The 12617-nt window shown below is 47.6% G+C and overlaps 1 protein-coding gene across 1 annotated transcript in view; it reads right to left on the bottom strand.

Moving 5' to 3' along the window:
• The window catches only part of CLNK (cytokine dependent hematopoietic cell linker), an 83442-nt gene that overhangs the window by 17773 nt on the left and 53052 nt on the right, over positions 1–12617 (bottom strand). The window contains exons 9-11 of the mRNA XM_090267400.1: positions 7947–7974; positions 4342–4360; positions 2415–2496 (exon numbers count right to left, since the gene is read on the bottom strand). Of these exons, the coding sequence (XP_090123526.1) occupies positions 2415–2496; positions 4342–4360; positions 7947–7974 (129 nt within the window). The remainder of the gene's footprint in view (positions 1–2414; positions 2497–4341; positions 4361–7946; positions 7975–12617) is intronic.

The raw sequence follows: 12617 nt of genomic DNA, 5'->3' as shown, positions 1-12617 counted from the left end.
CTTCTGGACGGCAGGTAGGGCACGGAGATGATAAATATGACCAAAGGGCCACTGCAGCGGTCCAGCTGCGATTGGTGGTGGCCGGCCCATGGTGGGAGCTGGGCGAATGAGGAGAAATGGAAGATTTAAGACAGGGTTTGGAATTTTGGGAGGGGGAGATGGGCTGGATGGGGAGAGTGAAGGGGGGAAAGAGAAGACACCATTTCCTGGGGTGAGAAAGTCTGTGGGGGGGATGGTTTGGTTTGGGAAGGAAAGTAGAAATGAGTTCAGTTTCAACATTATGAGTTCAAGATGCCTGTCATCTGTGTAAGGAAAGCTGCCCATTGGGTCTGGAGTGAAGAAGGGGGGCTGCTGCTGAAGACAGAGATTTAGGAGTTACCAGCATAGGGCTGACATTCAACACCCTGGGACGGATGGAACTGCCGAGGCAGAGAGAGAAAACCGGACCCCAGACCGATGCGGAGGAACGCCGGCATTCGAAGGCCAGCGTGGGAAAAACTCCCTGAAGCGGGCTCCGAAGAAGCAGCCAGGCAGTGGAGGAATACCAGCCAGGAGCCTTTGTTCAGTAAATTAAACAAATGAACAGAAGAAGCCAAACCACATCCAACACTAACTAGTACAAATGCAGGCGCCCCAGAGAGCTCATCGTCTTTTCGCAACAATATGACAATCGTTATTTTCTTTTTAGAAAAGTGCATTAGGAAAGGCTATTACGTTGTACTCTGGGCAAGCGTTTTGTGCCGGACTGGGCCTTAAACAGGACACAGGCTAACAAAGATTATGAAGCCGGAGTCCTAATACCCACAGGCCAAAGACTGAGAGCGAAGTTACTGAAGGTGTGAAATAAGACAGGGCTGTCAGGGGAGGAGAACACCCTGCTGGACAGGGCGTGGCCACGGCCATGGGCGCTCCTATGGGCTGGGCACCTGCTACCAGCCCGGCTCCGCTCGAAGCTTCGTGTGTGAGACGAGGGATGCTGCCCACCGTCGCACGGGTTGCTACGGGGGACGCCAGGCAGTCTGGTCCCAGTGCGTTCCTCCTAACCGCTACTCTACACCACCAACAGGGTATGCTCCCGGTGTTAGGGATAAAGAAACAAGCCAGTGACTCTCAAACCAGTGGGAGATCATTAACGGATGAATCATGGAAAAGGGGCGACACACATATCTCTGGGATCAAAAGGAGGAAGACTGTTATCAGCAAACACAGAGAAATGGGAAGGTGTAGCTAGATAACTCTGCAAATGAGTTGGAGGTAGACCTATAACTAGTTACCCTGAGTTAGTCACACCCTGAGTTAAGTAGTTAATTGTGTTAGACTGTGAACCTGGATTAACCAGTCATGGAGGAGGAGAAGGGAGGGGGAGCTAATTGCATTAGTATAAAAAGTTTTCTTTGTCTACTTGGCACGCGCATGCTCCTGGCTGGCTGTGCGCCCGACTCTGCAGACCCTTGAATAAACGCCTCGCTTTGCTGCCCAGGTCCTGTGCCCCAGTGATTTACTGTGAGCGTTTCTCACACCTGTAAATGGTTATTAGGTAAATATGAAGGCATCTTCACCCTGGGCAGGCCCCTACGGAGGTCGGGATTCATGGGCTGCATTTTTAGAGTCAAGTCAGTACAGACATCGGAGTGAAGTTGGACCTGACTTCAGGGGTGAGGGCCTCCGCCTCTCCGGGCCTCATTTATTGTTTGTGGGGAATGGATTCAGTGGCTTGGAGCTGGGGCCTGATGGGTGCAGAGAAGTTTTCCAAGCGTGGAGAGAGTGGAGGGCGGGAGCTGTGGAGGGAAGTGTCACAGGCAGAGAACTAGCTGGTGCAAATGTCCTGTGGTAGGTGAGGATGGAGAGTGGGAAAGTGGGTGAGTGGCAGACTGGGGCCACTAGGGCCGTATAGCACTAATTTTGGAGGCCCCGGATGTTGTTTGAAGGAAGCCAGCACTGATTTACAGTGGTTTACAGCCCGAGCCTGAGCTTCCTTGACCCTTCAGTTGGGATGACAGTTGTCACAATAACCTGATCAGGAAAGTATTTAATCAGCTAATGGTATTTTAAAGCCCTGGCCATCTTTAGAGTCAAATTCAAAAGTAACTGTAAGCTTCTGTGTGGTTATCAACTGAGTCTAGTGAGAAAGGCCAACTTCTCTTCCCAGATTAATTAGCATCTGCTCCAGTTCATTCGACCGAGTTAATATTCAGGTCTTTGAATCTCCCACTCATCTCTAGCCCTCGCTCAGGCAAGTACAAAGTGCAGGAAGAATGATATTATTAGCTTCTATAATAGCTGTGGTTCTGGGCTTCCTTATGAAAGGCCGAAGGCTTCCTGTGTCTGAGGAAGCCTTGGTGAGTCATTATCCTGTACTACACAGGGCCCGACCCCCCCAACCGAGACCCGACTCGGGGCTCCTGGCTGCTTACCTGGCAATGGCATGAAGGATCTCCGGAGCACTTTGATTTTGTGACAGGTGAGGTGCTTCAGGCTTCATCTGGTGATAGGGAACTGTATAAAGGGGTTACGTAATTAGGTCAGGATGCAAAAGGAAAATGACTCGAGACCATGAGAGACCTACTGGAACTGTTGTAAGTTCATCCAATCAGCTCCGATCATTGTTGGTCGGCAGAAGCTGCACCCCATGAGTTCTACAGCCACCCAGGCTTCTGGGAGTGCCTTCTCCCTGAGGCTGTAGAAATTGCTTTGGATATGGAACACTCAATACTATTATTGAGAATATTGAATCTAGAACTCATCGTTGAACTTCCCAAAATATCGAACATTACGTTGGAGGTATCTGGTGTGGAAGAGAACTGAACGGGGATTCTGCATTCAGACGAAAACTTCCACAGAAACATAAACGAAACGTTAAATCCAAGAACTGTCCTGAGCAGTGCAGGGCATGGGATGCCCAGGGCTGACCCCCACCCCTGAATCCTCATACCTGCCCGTGACAGGGCAGGAGGGCCCCCAGGAGTCTGAGGGAGACCAGCAGTTTCTACCGGGTTTACCAGGCATGTGTTTCTCAGAATTTCCCCTTCGATCTTCAAGTTTTGAGAAGTTCTGCTGACCACATGGACTGGAGTTATTTAGTAGTTGCGTAAGCCATTGCTGTTACCACTTTTTATCTCCTTTCTTTCACGAATAGATTTTAACCTGCCATCCAGAATTACCAAGGGCACACAATACTACCATGATTAGAAATCCCATAGAATGCTCTCTCAATCTCGGCTGTAAGTAACCAAGTTAAGGAAGCACCGAGACCCCCACTTGTCTTAATCTGGGTTGTTACTCTGTGCTCTGTCCAAGGTTGACCACCAAATGGACACCATTGATTGAAGGGCTGTGATTACATCAAATGTGATTGGAGTCTGTGACTGGGCCACATGGAAGAAAAGGGTTTCACCTTAAGGGCCACCCAGAGCATCTGCCCCTCGTGAGCTGGACAACGCCCCACTGTTGCAATGACTGTCATTGTAGCCTGAGGTGGCAATGCCTGAACATATCAGTGAGGATGCGGCGCTTTAGATTCCGTTAGGTTTTGAATTACTTTAGATTGCCAACAGACCCCCACTGCCCCACTGGGGGGCCCTTGGGAACCTATGAACTCAGATTGGGCCTCGCTCCAGTCTAACTCCAATATAAAGAAGAGGACGCTAGAGCCCCACAGAGGCAGTGCGCCTTGTCCAAGACTGTGGTGGGTCGGTGGCGGCCCTTGTCACTTTGTTGGCCACGCTGCCCATATTAACTCTTCGGGCCAAGGCTCAGGCCCTTGGCTCTGGGCATAAGTCATCATTCTAAGTGAGTGGTGAACAGTGTTTCAAAGGCGGATGAGAAGTTATTACCTAGTTAGCACCCTGCCAGCTCGCGAGTGGGTGTGGGTTGCCTGTGTCCACAGCAGTGACCCCAGTGGGGTGTGTCCGTCTGTGTGTGTGTGTGCGCGTGCGCACTCAGATGAGGGTATGTGTGTGTGCGCAGGTGACATCAAAGATGGGGAGACCAGAGCTTCCCTGGACCAACAACATCTTCCCTAAGTGTCAAGGGGTGCCCTTGTGCCTCCGTGCCTGCAGCCTGCGGCTACAGAAGGACCATGAGCCCAGCCCTAACTTAAATCACCCTGTTTAGAGTAGACCGCAGGATTCTTGGACAGACAGGCTACGTACGAAGTGCTGGATCGACCTGGATCACGTTACCCCACCCCCGAACGCTCACGCACACACTCATTCCCACACACACTCAGGCATCCCAAGCCCTGAAACAATCAATCCTTTGAACAAATGACCAACACTGTAAACATGGAAAAAGAACTTAAACTGACTGTATTAGGATATGAAAACAGATGTAAAAGTTTACCTTTCTCGGTTCCCAGGACCTGTGTTAATTAAAAAAATAATGTTGAATGACTCTTGGTGATAGAAGACGTCATATGACATGTTTTTAGAGCAACTGGTTAGTAGAATTGGGCAAAATTTTTGTTAGTATTGAGATTTTTAAAATCTACAAACAATACTCCAAAAGACAAAGCAAAAATTAACTTTACACTCTTTGTGTGATGTAACACGTAAGAGCACAGTCTGCTGCTGGGACTACAAAATCTGATGCATGGAAAAACAATTTAACCATAGCTATCAAGACCCTTAGAAATACTATTATTCTCATCCCAGTAATTCCATTGATGAGACTCTTTTTCTAAGAAAATAACCTAAATGCTGGACCAGGTTTCCTGTACAAAGATGTTCAGCATGTCACTGGTTGTAGAGTCAAAACCCTGAAGACAATTTACATGTCAGTCTAAGTGGGAGTTATAACTTTATAACTTTTCAGTTACTCATGCGGAGTATGGAATAAGATTTTGCTAGATCTAAGGATGCCTCAATGTTACGTAAAAAATCCAAAATGGAAACTGGACTCACGACATACTTCCATGGAGGGGGTGTGTGTGTATAAAAAGGGATTTGAAGACATGTGACAAAATATTAAAGATTTTGTTTACATGACCAAGTGCTGAGGCTCCAGTTAATTTTCTTTATATTTAAAAAATGCACATGAAAATATTCACATTATTCTTTTTAAATGTAGCCATTTATGTCCCCAAACATTTCCTTTCTCTTTCTTCCCTTAACAAAATTCGTGATCATCCTTCATTATTAAAATCTACACGCTTACTGAACGTGCATCCTTGGGCTCTATTTTACTCCTAGAGAAGCAGAAAGCCTTACAAGAGGCACAGCATTTGCTGCAAATCCTTTTCCACAGTCCATTTCATGCAGCTGGGGGGTGGGGGGGAGCTTGGGTATCAGACAAGAGAGTCTTAACTTGGGGGACGGGAGAGGCCCCTGTATGGCCTAGTAAGATCCATGAACTTTCTGAAATTAAAAGCTTTTTTCCCCCCTCTATAATCTTGCATATTTTTTCCCAGAGGGTGAGGAATGTTTGTTACACTTTTCACCACATTTTCTAAAGGGCCTGAGGTCCATGAAAAGTTAAAGCCGGTGTCTGCAGAGGAGTCGGGCCCGATCCCCGGGTCCTGGAGGCTCAGCTGACCCCGGAGACCAGGTCTCCCGACTCACTTTTGCCTCACAGACAAGAAACTCTGGGCAACTATCAGCTGCGCGAGGCACTAGAAGTCTCATCGGAAGCTCGCCAACAGACGAGCTCTTTTGTTTCAAAGACCACGTTGGCCCCTAAGGTTCTGGAAAGGGGACATGCATTTGATCATGAACGGCAAATCAGGCCAACGGAGAGGCTAAGTAGAGAGGCTAATGAGTCCATTCTAATGAGCGGTTTGAAAGTCTCCCCACTGAGTCTTCCCCAGGACTTTGAACCTGGCAGTTCAAAGTGCTCAATCAGATGCAGCTGTGCTTCTCAGGCTTGTCCAAGAAGAGGGGGTGCTGAGCTGTGAGGGCCCCCCAGGAGCCAGCGCCCGCCGTCCAGGGGAACAGATGCTTTATCTAATTGAGACCCAGTCAACTTTTAGCTTGAGGGCTCTGAATTTAAACTGAATGAGATTAGAAGAGTGGAGTGAAATTTCTCTAGTTTCGCTACGTTAACTTTTTGTTATTGTTGTTGGAAAATAAACTTATTCAATATAAACATTCGAGATAAATAGCCATGCTTTCTACATGCCCTTCCCTATCCCTCCCTCTTTCCTCCCTTCTCTTCTTCCTTTTTTTTTTCTTTTCCACTTTAGCTCGGAGGTGACTCTATTGCCTAATGCAGAGTCACGGGTTGCGAGAAGCCTTGGACTTGGGGCTTCTGCCAGCTGCGGGAGCTCTGGCAAGTCCCCCCATCTCTGTGAGGCTTCTTTTTCTGTCAGGGTTTTGTGAGGATTAAATAAGACCACAAGTCTCTACTTCGCTTGAAAACTAAAAAGTGCTCTATGAATTTGAGTAGGGGTGCGTAGCTCATCATTTCTGGTCCCCAAGATTCTGGTTACACACACACACACACACACACACACCCAAGTGGACATTTGTCCTATGAGATAAGTTTTTGTGAGGAAGAAATGACCATGAGACTACACCCCTACGAACAACGGGGAAATACCTTGGCGAAGGATAAGGCAGAAGAATGTGCTTTTTCCCCCAGGCTGTGGTGTTCTTGAGATGATGTCAACGGCCAGCAAAATGCCAACCAATGTTGCAAGGAGAACACACAGACCTGGTCTCTAAGGCTGACCTTCTCCTGTCCTTGTTTGTTAGCGACTGGGGGCCTATTGTCCTTTCAGACTGACCGATGAGTTATGTAGCTCGCTGTGAGTGGCAGCCATTTGCTACTTGGGACACATACATCTGACTCACAGGAAGAAAGGGGTGGAGTCCCTCTGGATGTGTGGGTTCCCCCAGTCCCTCTGGGTATTTGGGTACCACCCCCAACCTTCTCCCTCCCGGTGGCACCTGGAAGTACAACTCCCAGAAGAGGGTAAGTGGGTGAAGTCCTGACTGGAACCAGGGCTGGCTTTTCCTTCAGCAGCTCTGTCCTCCTTGATGAGATTATTTTAGAATTAGAGGTAATAAATGTCTTCTTGGAGTCACAAACTAGAAACGTGACTTTTGATTTTAACGTTCCTCTAATGCCAATAAAGAAAGAAGAAAGGAAGGAGGGAAGGAAGGAGGGAAGGAAGAAAGAAAAGCCAACTTCTGTAGTCTAGATACAAGAGCATTGGCCCGTATTGAGACAGGAACCAAGTCCCTCATGAGGCCGGGGGAGTGACGCAAGGATACTCTTGTTGTTGCACAGAGACTCCCCATCAGTCACACTGGACTCACCATCAACTTCTTAAGGAACCTCCTCTTTGGGGGCTTAAGGACATAAACACCCAAGGGAGGGTCTGCGATGATATCTCCATCTTTCCTGACTTTCATGTCACTTATTGAGCCTCTACTTCTCACCTGGTGATTTACGTGCTTACTGTGACTTCGACTTTATCACAGCTTTGCAGAGCAGAGCGCACCCATCCCTTTTAAGGCCAGAAAAACAGAAACGGGGGTGGGGAGGTCTGCCCAAGCTCACAGAAGCAGTAGGCAGAAGAGAGGGCTTCAAGCCCAAGTCTCCGTGACTCTGTATCTTGCATTTTTTCCTACTTTGCAGTCCTTTCTTGGGAGAACACATAGCAAGGTGTAATACTATTTCCAACGTTTTATTCCTGTAATGCTGGAGCCTGGAAGCCATGGGTGGAGACTCTAAGTCTTTCCTGGGAACTAGGCGGGTTCTTCTCGCCATTGTCCTCTAAAACTGACTCTGGGGGCAGGTGGGGTCTTGGTTTAAAATGCCGATCTTAACTCGTTTTGCTTTAGTTTTCCCATCTTTAAAACAGGGATAATAATACCTGTTGAGCATGGGTGCTGGGATAATTAAATGTAGGAGAACATTTAAACCAAATGGTATCTTGCCCATTGCAGACACTTCGTGCACAAAAATTCCCCGTCTTTGTTCCCAAGGACAAAGTTGCTCCTTACCTCACTCAAGTTCTTTAAGCTTATCTGTCTGTGGGGAAAAGAAAGAACAGTGTTACATAAAATACAGTTCATAATGATCAAAATAAAATCATCCTGAGCCCTTGAAAACCTTTGATTACATTTTTATTGCCAAAGCAACAGCCCATAGTCCAGTGTGATATTTATCACTGTTCTATAAAACTAAAGCCCGGTTATTTTTCTCATAATCTTCTAAGCAAAAGAAGAAGTGACAAGCCAATATAAAAGGTGGTGACAGAAAGGACGCGAATAAATTTGCTTCTTGTTTTAGAATTTAAATAACATGATCATTCCTCCTGACATTTGGTTTTCCACATCAAGTTTCATTACTACAGTCAGACCTGCTATTATTACCTTGATACTAAAGCTCTCAGTTCTTTGCTCTGCAGAAGTGTAAAGGGTTTTAAACAGGACATAGGACATTGTCAGGGACAGCAGGATCCCAGGAGGCGTGTGTCAGAGCGAGGAGGCTGATAAGGAATGGAGGCCTGAGACGGAAAAACCAGGAGACTGAATGGCGGGGGAAGAATTCAGTCCAGGATCTGCTACTGTGGACATTGGACAAGTCTCAGAAGAAAGTCCAAGCCTTCCATTTGTATCGACAATTAAGTCAATGAACGTTCCTCACCCTCATTTTTCTCATCTGCAAAATGGTTGCGAGGCTGTTTGTCTTCAGAGGGTCATTGTGAGCATTGGTAGAGACAAAAATGAAGGCTCAGGCCTTCCATGGGCTCCATTGTTAGAATGTGCTCAAGTCCAGATAAGGAGACTATGCATGGAATGGAGGTGTGTGCACTCTGTTTACCTGGGGGTGTTGGTGACAAGACTGCGCCTGGGGAAATACCAGGAGCCCAAGGCTGCAACCTCAGCCTCGGCCGAAGGCTGTTGACCTGAGTTAGAAAGCTTGTCCGAAGCAGCTGGGTAATCTCAGGAGCGTGCGGCGCTCAGCTGCCCTGTCCTGGTCTCAGACGACTAAGCCCAGGGAGCCGTACTGAGGCCCCGCAGTGTTTAACCTAGTTCATCAGCGCCCGGGAGATAGTCCATCCACACCCCGCCTCTCCCTTTTAATGGGGCAGGTGAGAAGAGAAAAGAAACAGGGTTAGAACAAACACCCATCCTGTGGATTACTTTTGGGTGGAACTGAGGCTAATCTCGGTGTGTCTGTGAGTCAGAGACTGGCGTTTTAAGAATGCTGACCTATTAGCCATGGGGTTTCAAGTTAAAGTGGGCAGTTGCTTTTAGTCTGGTGATTTTAAGTTTCAAGAGTCAATCTGTGCTTGACTCTGTGAAGCGTCTGAACAGTTTATGAAAACTTGAATTTTTCTATATTGATACATTTACTTTGTTAGATTTACAAAAATGAATTGTTAAAGAAAGTTTTGCTTGTTAGCGTTTAAACCTTCCCTGTCAGCATTAAACACGCTTAAAAATCAAGTAAATGAAATGTGTCAGGGTATTTCAAATGTTTAAGGAGATTTATCTCCTTGTATTTGTAAATGAGTCTTATTGTCTAAGATTCCTTAACCTCTCTAAGGTGACAAGCAGAGCAATTGTCCTTTAGGTAAAATCACCTGATTTATAAACAGCAATACAGTCGTCGTCGTCGGCAGCCGTCCGTCTCGAGAGACGATGGTGTAGCTTCTTACAAGTCTATCTGCACCGCCGAGAATGGCTGTGCAGTCCGACTCGGGAGTGACACGGTATCTGTCTCCTCCCGTGTTGAATCGACATCTTGCGATGACGCTGGAGTGTCCTCTCCAGTGAAGCTGAAGCTACAGAGCCTGGGCAGGGTGATATGGAGGGTCTGCTGTTGCCCATGCAGCAGACCCCCCCTCTCTTCGCAGCTGAAGGGTCCAAGGGAAAGACGGAGTCAATACAGCTTGGCTTCAGGTGCGCCGCAGGAGTTGCCGGTGTTGACTACAACGTCAAACCGCCTTAGGGACTCCGGCTCCGGATTTTCTGTCGGGGTTTACTCCCTTAGCCTTTCCCCTGAAGAGGTATGCCGCAAGGCAGCAATACAGTATTCCCTCACTTATCACGGGTATTACATTCTAGACCCTTCCCCAACCCCCTGTGATAGGTGAAAATCCATGAAGTAGGAACCTTCCATTTATTTTAGTATTTATATATTTTTTAAGGCTTTATAAACCCTTCCCGCACACTTATAAACCGTTCCCAGTTCCTTATTAACCCTTCCCACTCCCTTATTAACCATTTCCACACTTTTATAAACACTACTTATGTCCTTAGACATATTCTACACTCTTAAACCTGTGTCACTTTAACAACATACGTACACAGTACCGCAAACTCCCGCAATATAGCGAAAAATCTGCGATAAATAATTAAATACAATATTTTAAAAACTCCCGCGATACAGTGAGGCTGTGCGCGATAAGTGAACCGCGATGTAGAGAGGGACTGCCGTATACTTTATCGATGGAACTTGAGGCTTCAGGAAAGCGGGGCTTTGGAACTGGTAGCTTTAAATACTGCATTTTAAAGAGAGAACCCAAGTAACAGTAAAAAGTCCCTTCTGTGCCCAACAACCGTCATTGGACACTGACGTGTTAGTTGCTCCCGTCCCCTGTGAAATAAAGGCATCCGGCTTTGGAGGCGGGGGGGGTGGGGTGGGGTGGGGCTCTCTTAAACTAGATTTATGAAGACGGATCTGCACCAAGTCACAAAGGGCAGAGCAAGGCCCGGCCTCCGCCCCACAGCACCGCGCTGCCTCTTGGAGAGTCCTGCGAGCTCACGTTTCTGCATTTTGTGGCTGGAAGTGGCTGATAGACGTGGTCATGCACGACACGGAATGAGTTCAGCCACGGGCCACATACGCATGGCAGGTGATCAGTGTGCACTTGAGGGTGATACCTTTGACTATAAACACAGCCCTTCTTGAGTCGCTCTTAGTTTTTGGTTCAGTTTTAAATAAGTTGGGTTGAATTCTTGCTCTGTCATCCATGAGCGAAGTGAAATTTCCTCTCCGAAGCTTAGTTTTCCCATTTGGGTAAATCCAAACGGCGACAGAGAAAGTTGATTAAGGTTCTCATGAAATACTGTATGGGCAAGTTACTTGGAATAAAATACCACCTTATGTCTGCAGAACACTTTTAACAGTCACCCATTCTTTTACACTGAACTTTTAGTTCCGAGAGAAGTGTTGGTCTCAGGCAGGTGTAAGAAATGACAGATCAGAGAAACCCCAGGTGTCCTTCACCCAGTTTCCCCCAACGACTAAATCGTGCAAAACTCCCTTAATAATAAATCTCACACTTTAAAATCAGCAGGTCCCATTCATAAATAAAAATGTGTTTATCTTCTTCATAATCCATATATCCTCGCTTTTAAAGGACCATGGCTCCGGGACATCTATATTCTTTTTTCACTTCTCAAACCATCAGAATGTACACTTTTTTTTTGCCACTGAAATTACTTTAACTGGTGGCTGGTCAGTGTCGCTGGTTGGACAGAGAAGACCGTGGTTGGGCAAATGGGTGTTTTGTTCGTGAAAAGCAGGCACTTTATTTAGATTATATTTAGGCCGAACGCCACACCGTGGGCCTCTGAGTTTGTTGAAGCAGAAAGGGTCACTGTGGCCGAGCGGCCTCCGCTTTTTGTGTTCTCGTCGGTAAACTGGGGGTTGCGACGCTGCCCGTAATGCCGCCCGAGGCCAGCTCTGGTGCAGCAAGAGCTCGGCAAACCTCCATGACTCTTACGGTGGCCCGGGATGGTTTTATCTGGGGAACGTGCCAGGGTATTGGAATGACGGCGGATACATAGTTAGGCAGTCATGCCCTTTTAAATGTCTTTCTAAGTATGCCCAGGAGAGTCCCCGGGTGGTGGTCAGTGTATCCCCACCCCAGCCCCACCTTTACTTCCCTTTGCACAGAGAGAGAACTCCCCAGGCTCCAAGTTTTGGTCTGAAACGGTCTTGTGTGGCAGTTACTTAGGGTGATATGCTTCCCTTTTACATCAATTTACTTCAGTAAAAAAAAAAAAAAAAAAAAAGGAGCTGAGCAAAAAATATTAAGCACACGGATATTGTAGAAGTCATGCTAATGGTCCCTTATGGTCGAGAACGGCTGGCCAACTGACCCCAACTTCAGAGTCCTCTTCTCCTTCCCAGTCGTCAGCGAGTGATTTCAATGACACTTTCCTTATCTGAGGGGCTTCGCGTCAGCGATGGTTCTGTGAAGCCACATGTAGCTTTAAAAGACAGAGTGGCAAGCTGAAACACAATAGGCAGAGCCGGCAGGCTGTCCAGGGGGCCGCAGTCCATTGTGGGGGCTGCAGCTGCCCGCTGGGGCCTTCCTTTGACTCTGGATTGGCAGATGTAAATCCAAGCCTCCTGGGGGAGCTGTGATGGGGGAGGCAATTTATCTCCCGGGCTCTGGAGCCACCGTCAGAGAGGAGCTGGGCCATCCCTCCTGCTTTGGCAGAGGCGGCTCAATTGCTCCTTCTGTTTTCCGAGAAAGCGAATCTGGCAGCCGCCTCCTGTGTCTGTTTACGTGGGCCTGAGTCAGTGGTCACAGCTATCCCCACTTGAGGCCCCCCCCTTTCTTATTTGGGGTGCGGTTCCCAGAGTCTTGCACAGGGTCCCACATGTGTTTGCCCCCTTGGGAGTCACAGACCAGCCCGTGGATTTGACCG

The sequence above is a fragment of the Furipterus horrens genome, unplaced genomic scaffold (genome assembly GCF_987537825.1).
Source record: "Furipterus horrens unplaced genomic scaffold, mFurHor1.1.pri manual_scaffold_2, whole genome shotgun sequence".
Lineage (NCBI taxonomy): Eukaryota > Metazoa > Chordata > Mammalia > Chiroptera > Furipteridae > Furipterus > Furipterus horrens.
Note: the sequence above shows the minus strand (reverse complement) of the source record. Positions and strands in the feature narration are given on the sequence as shown.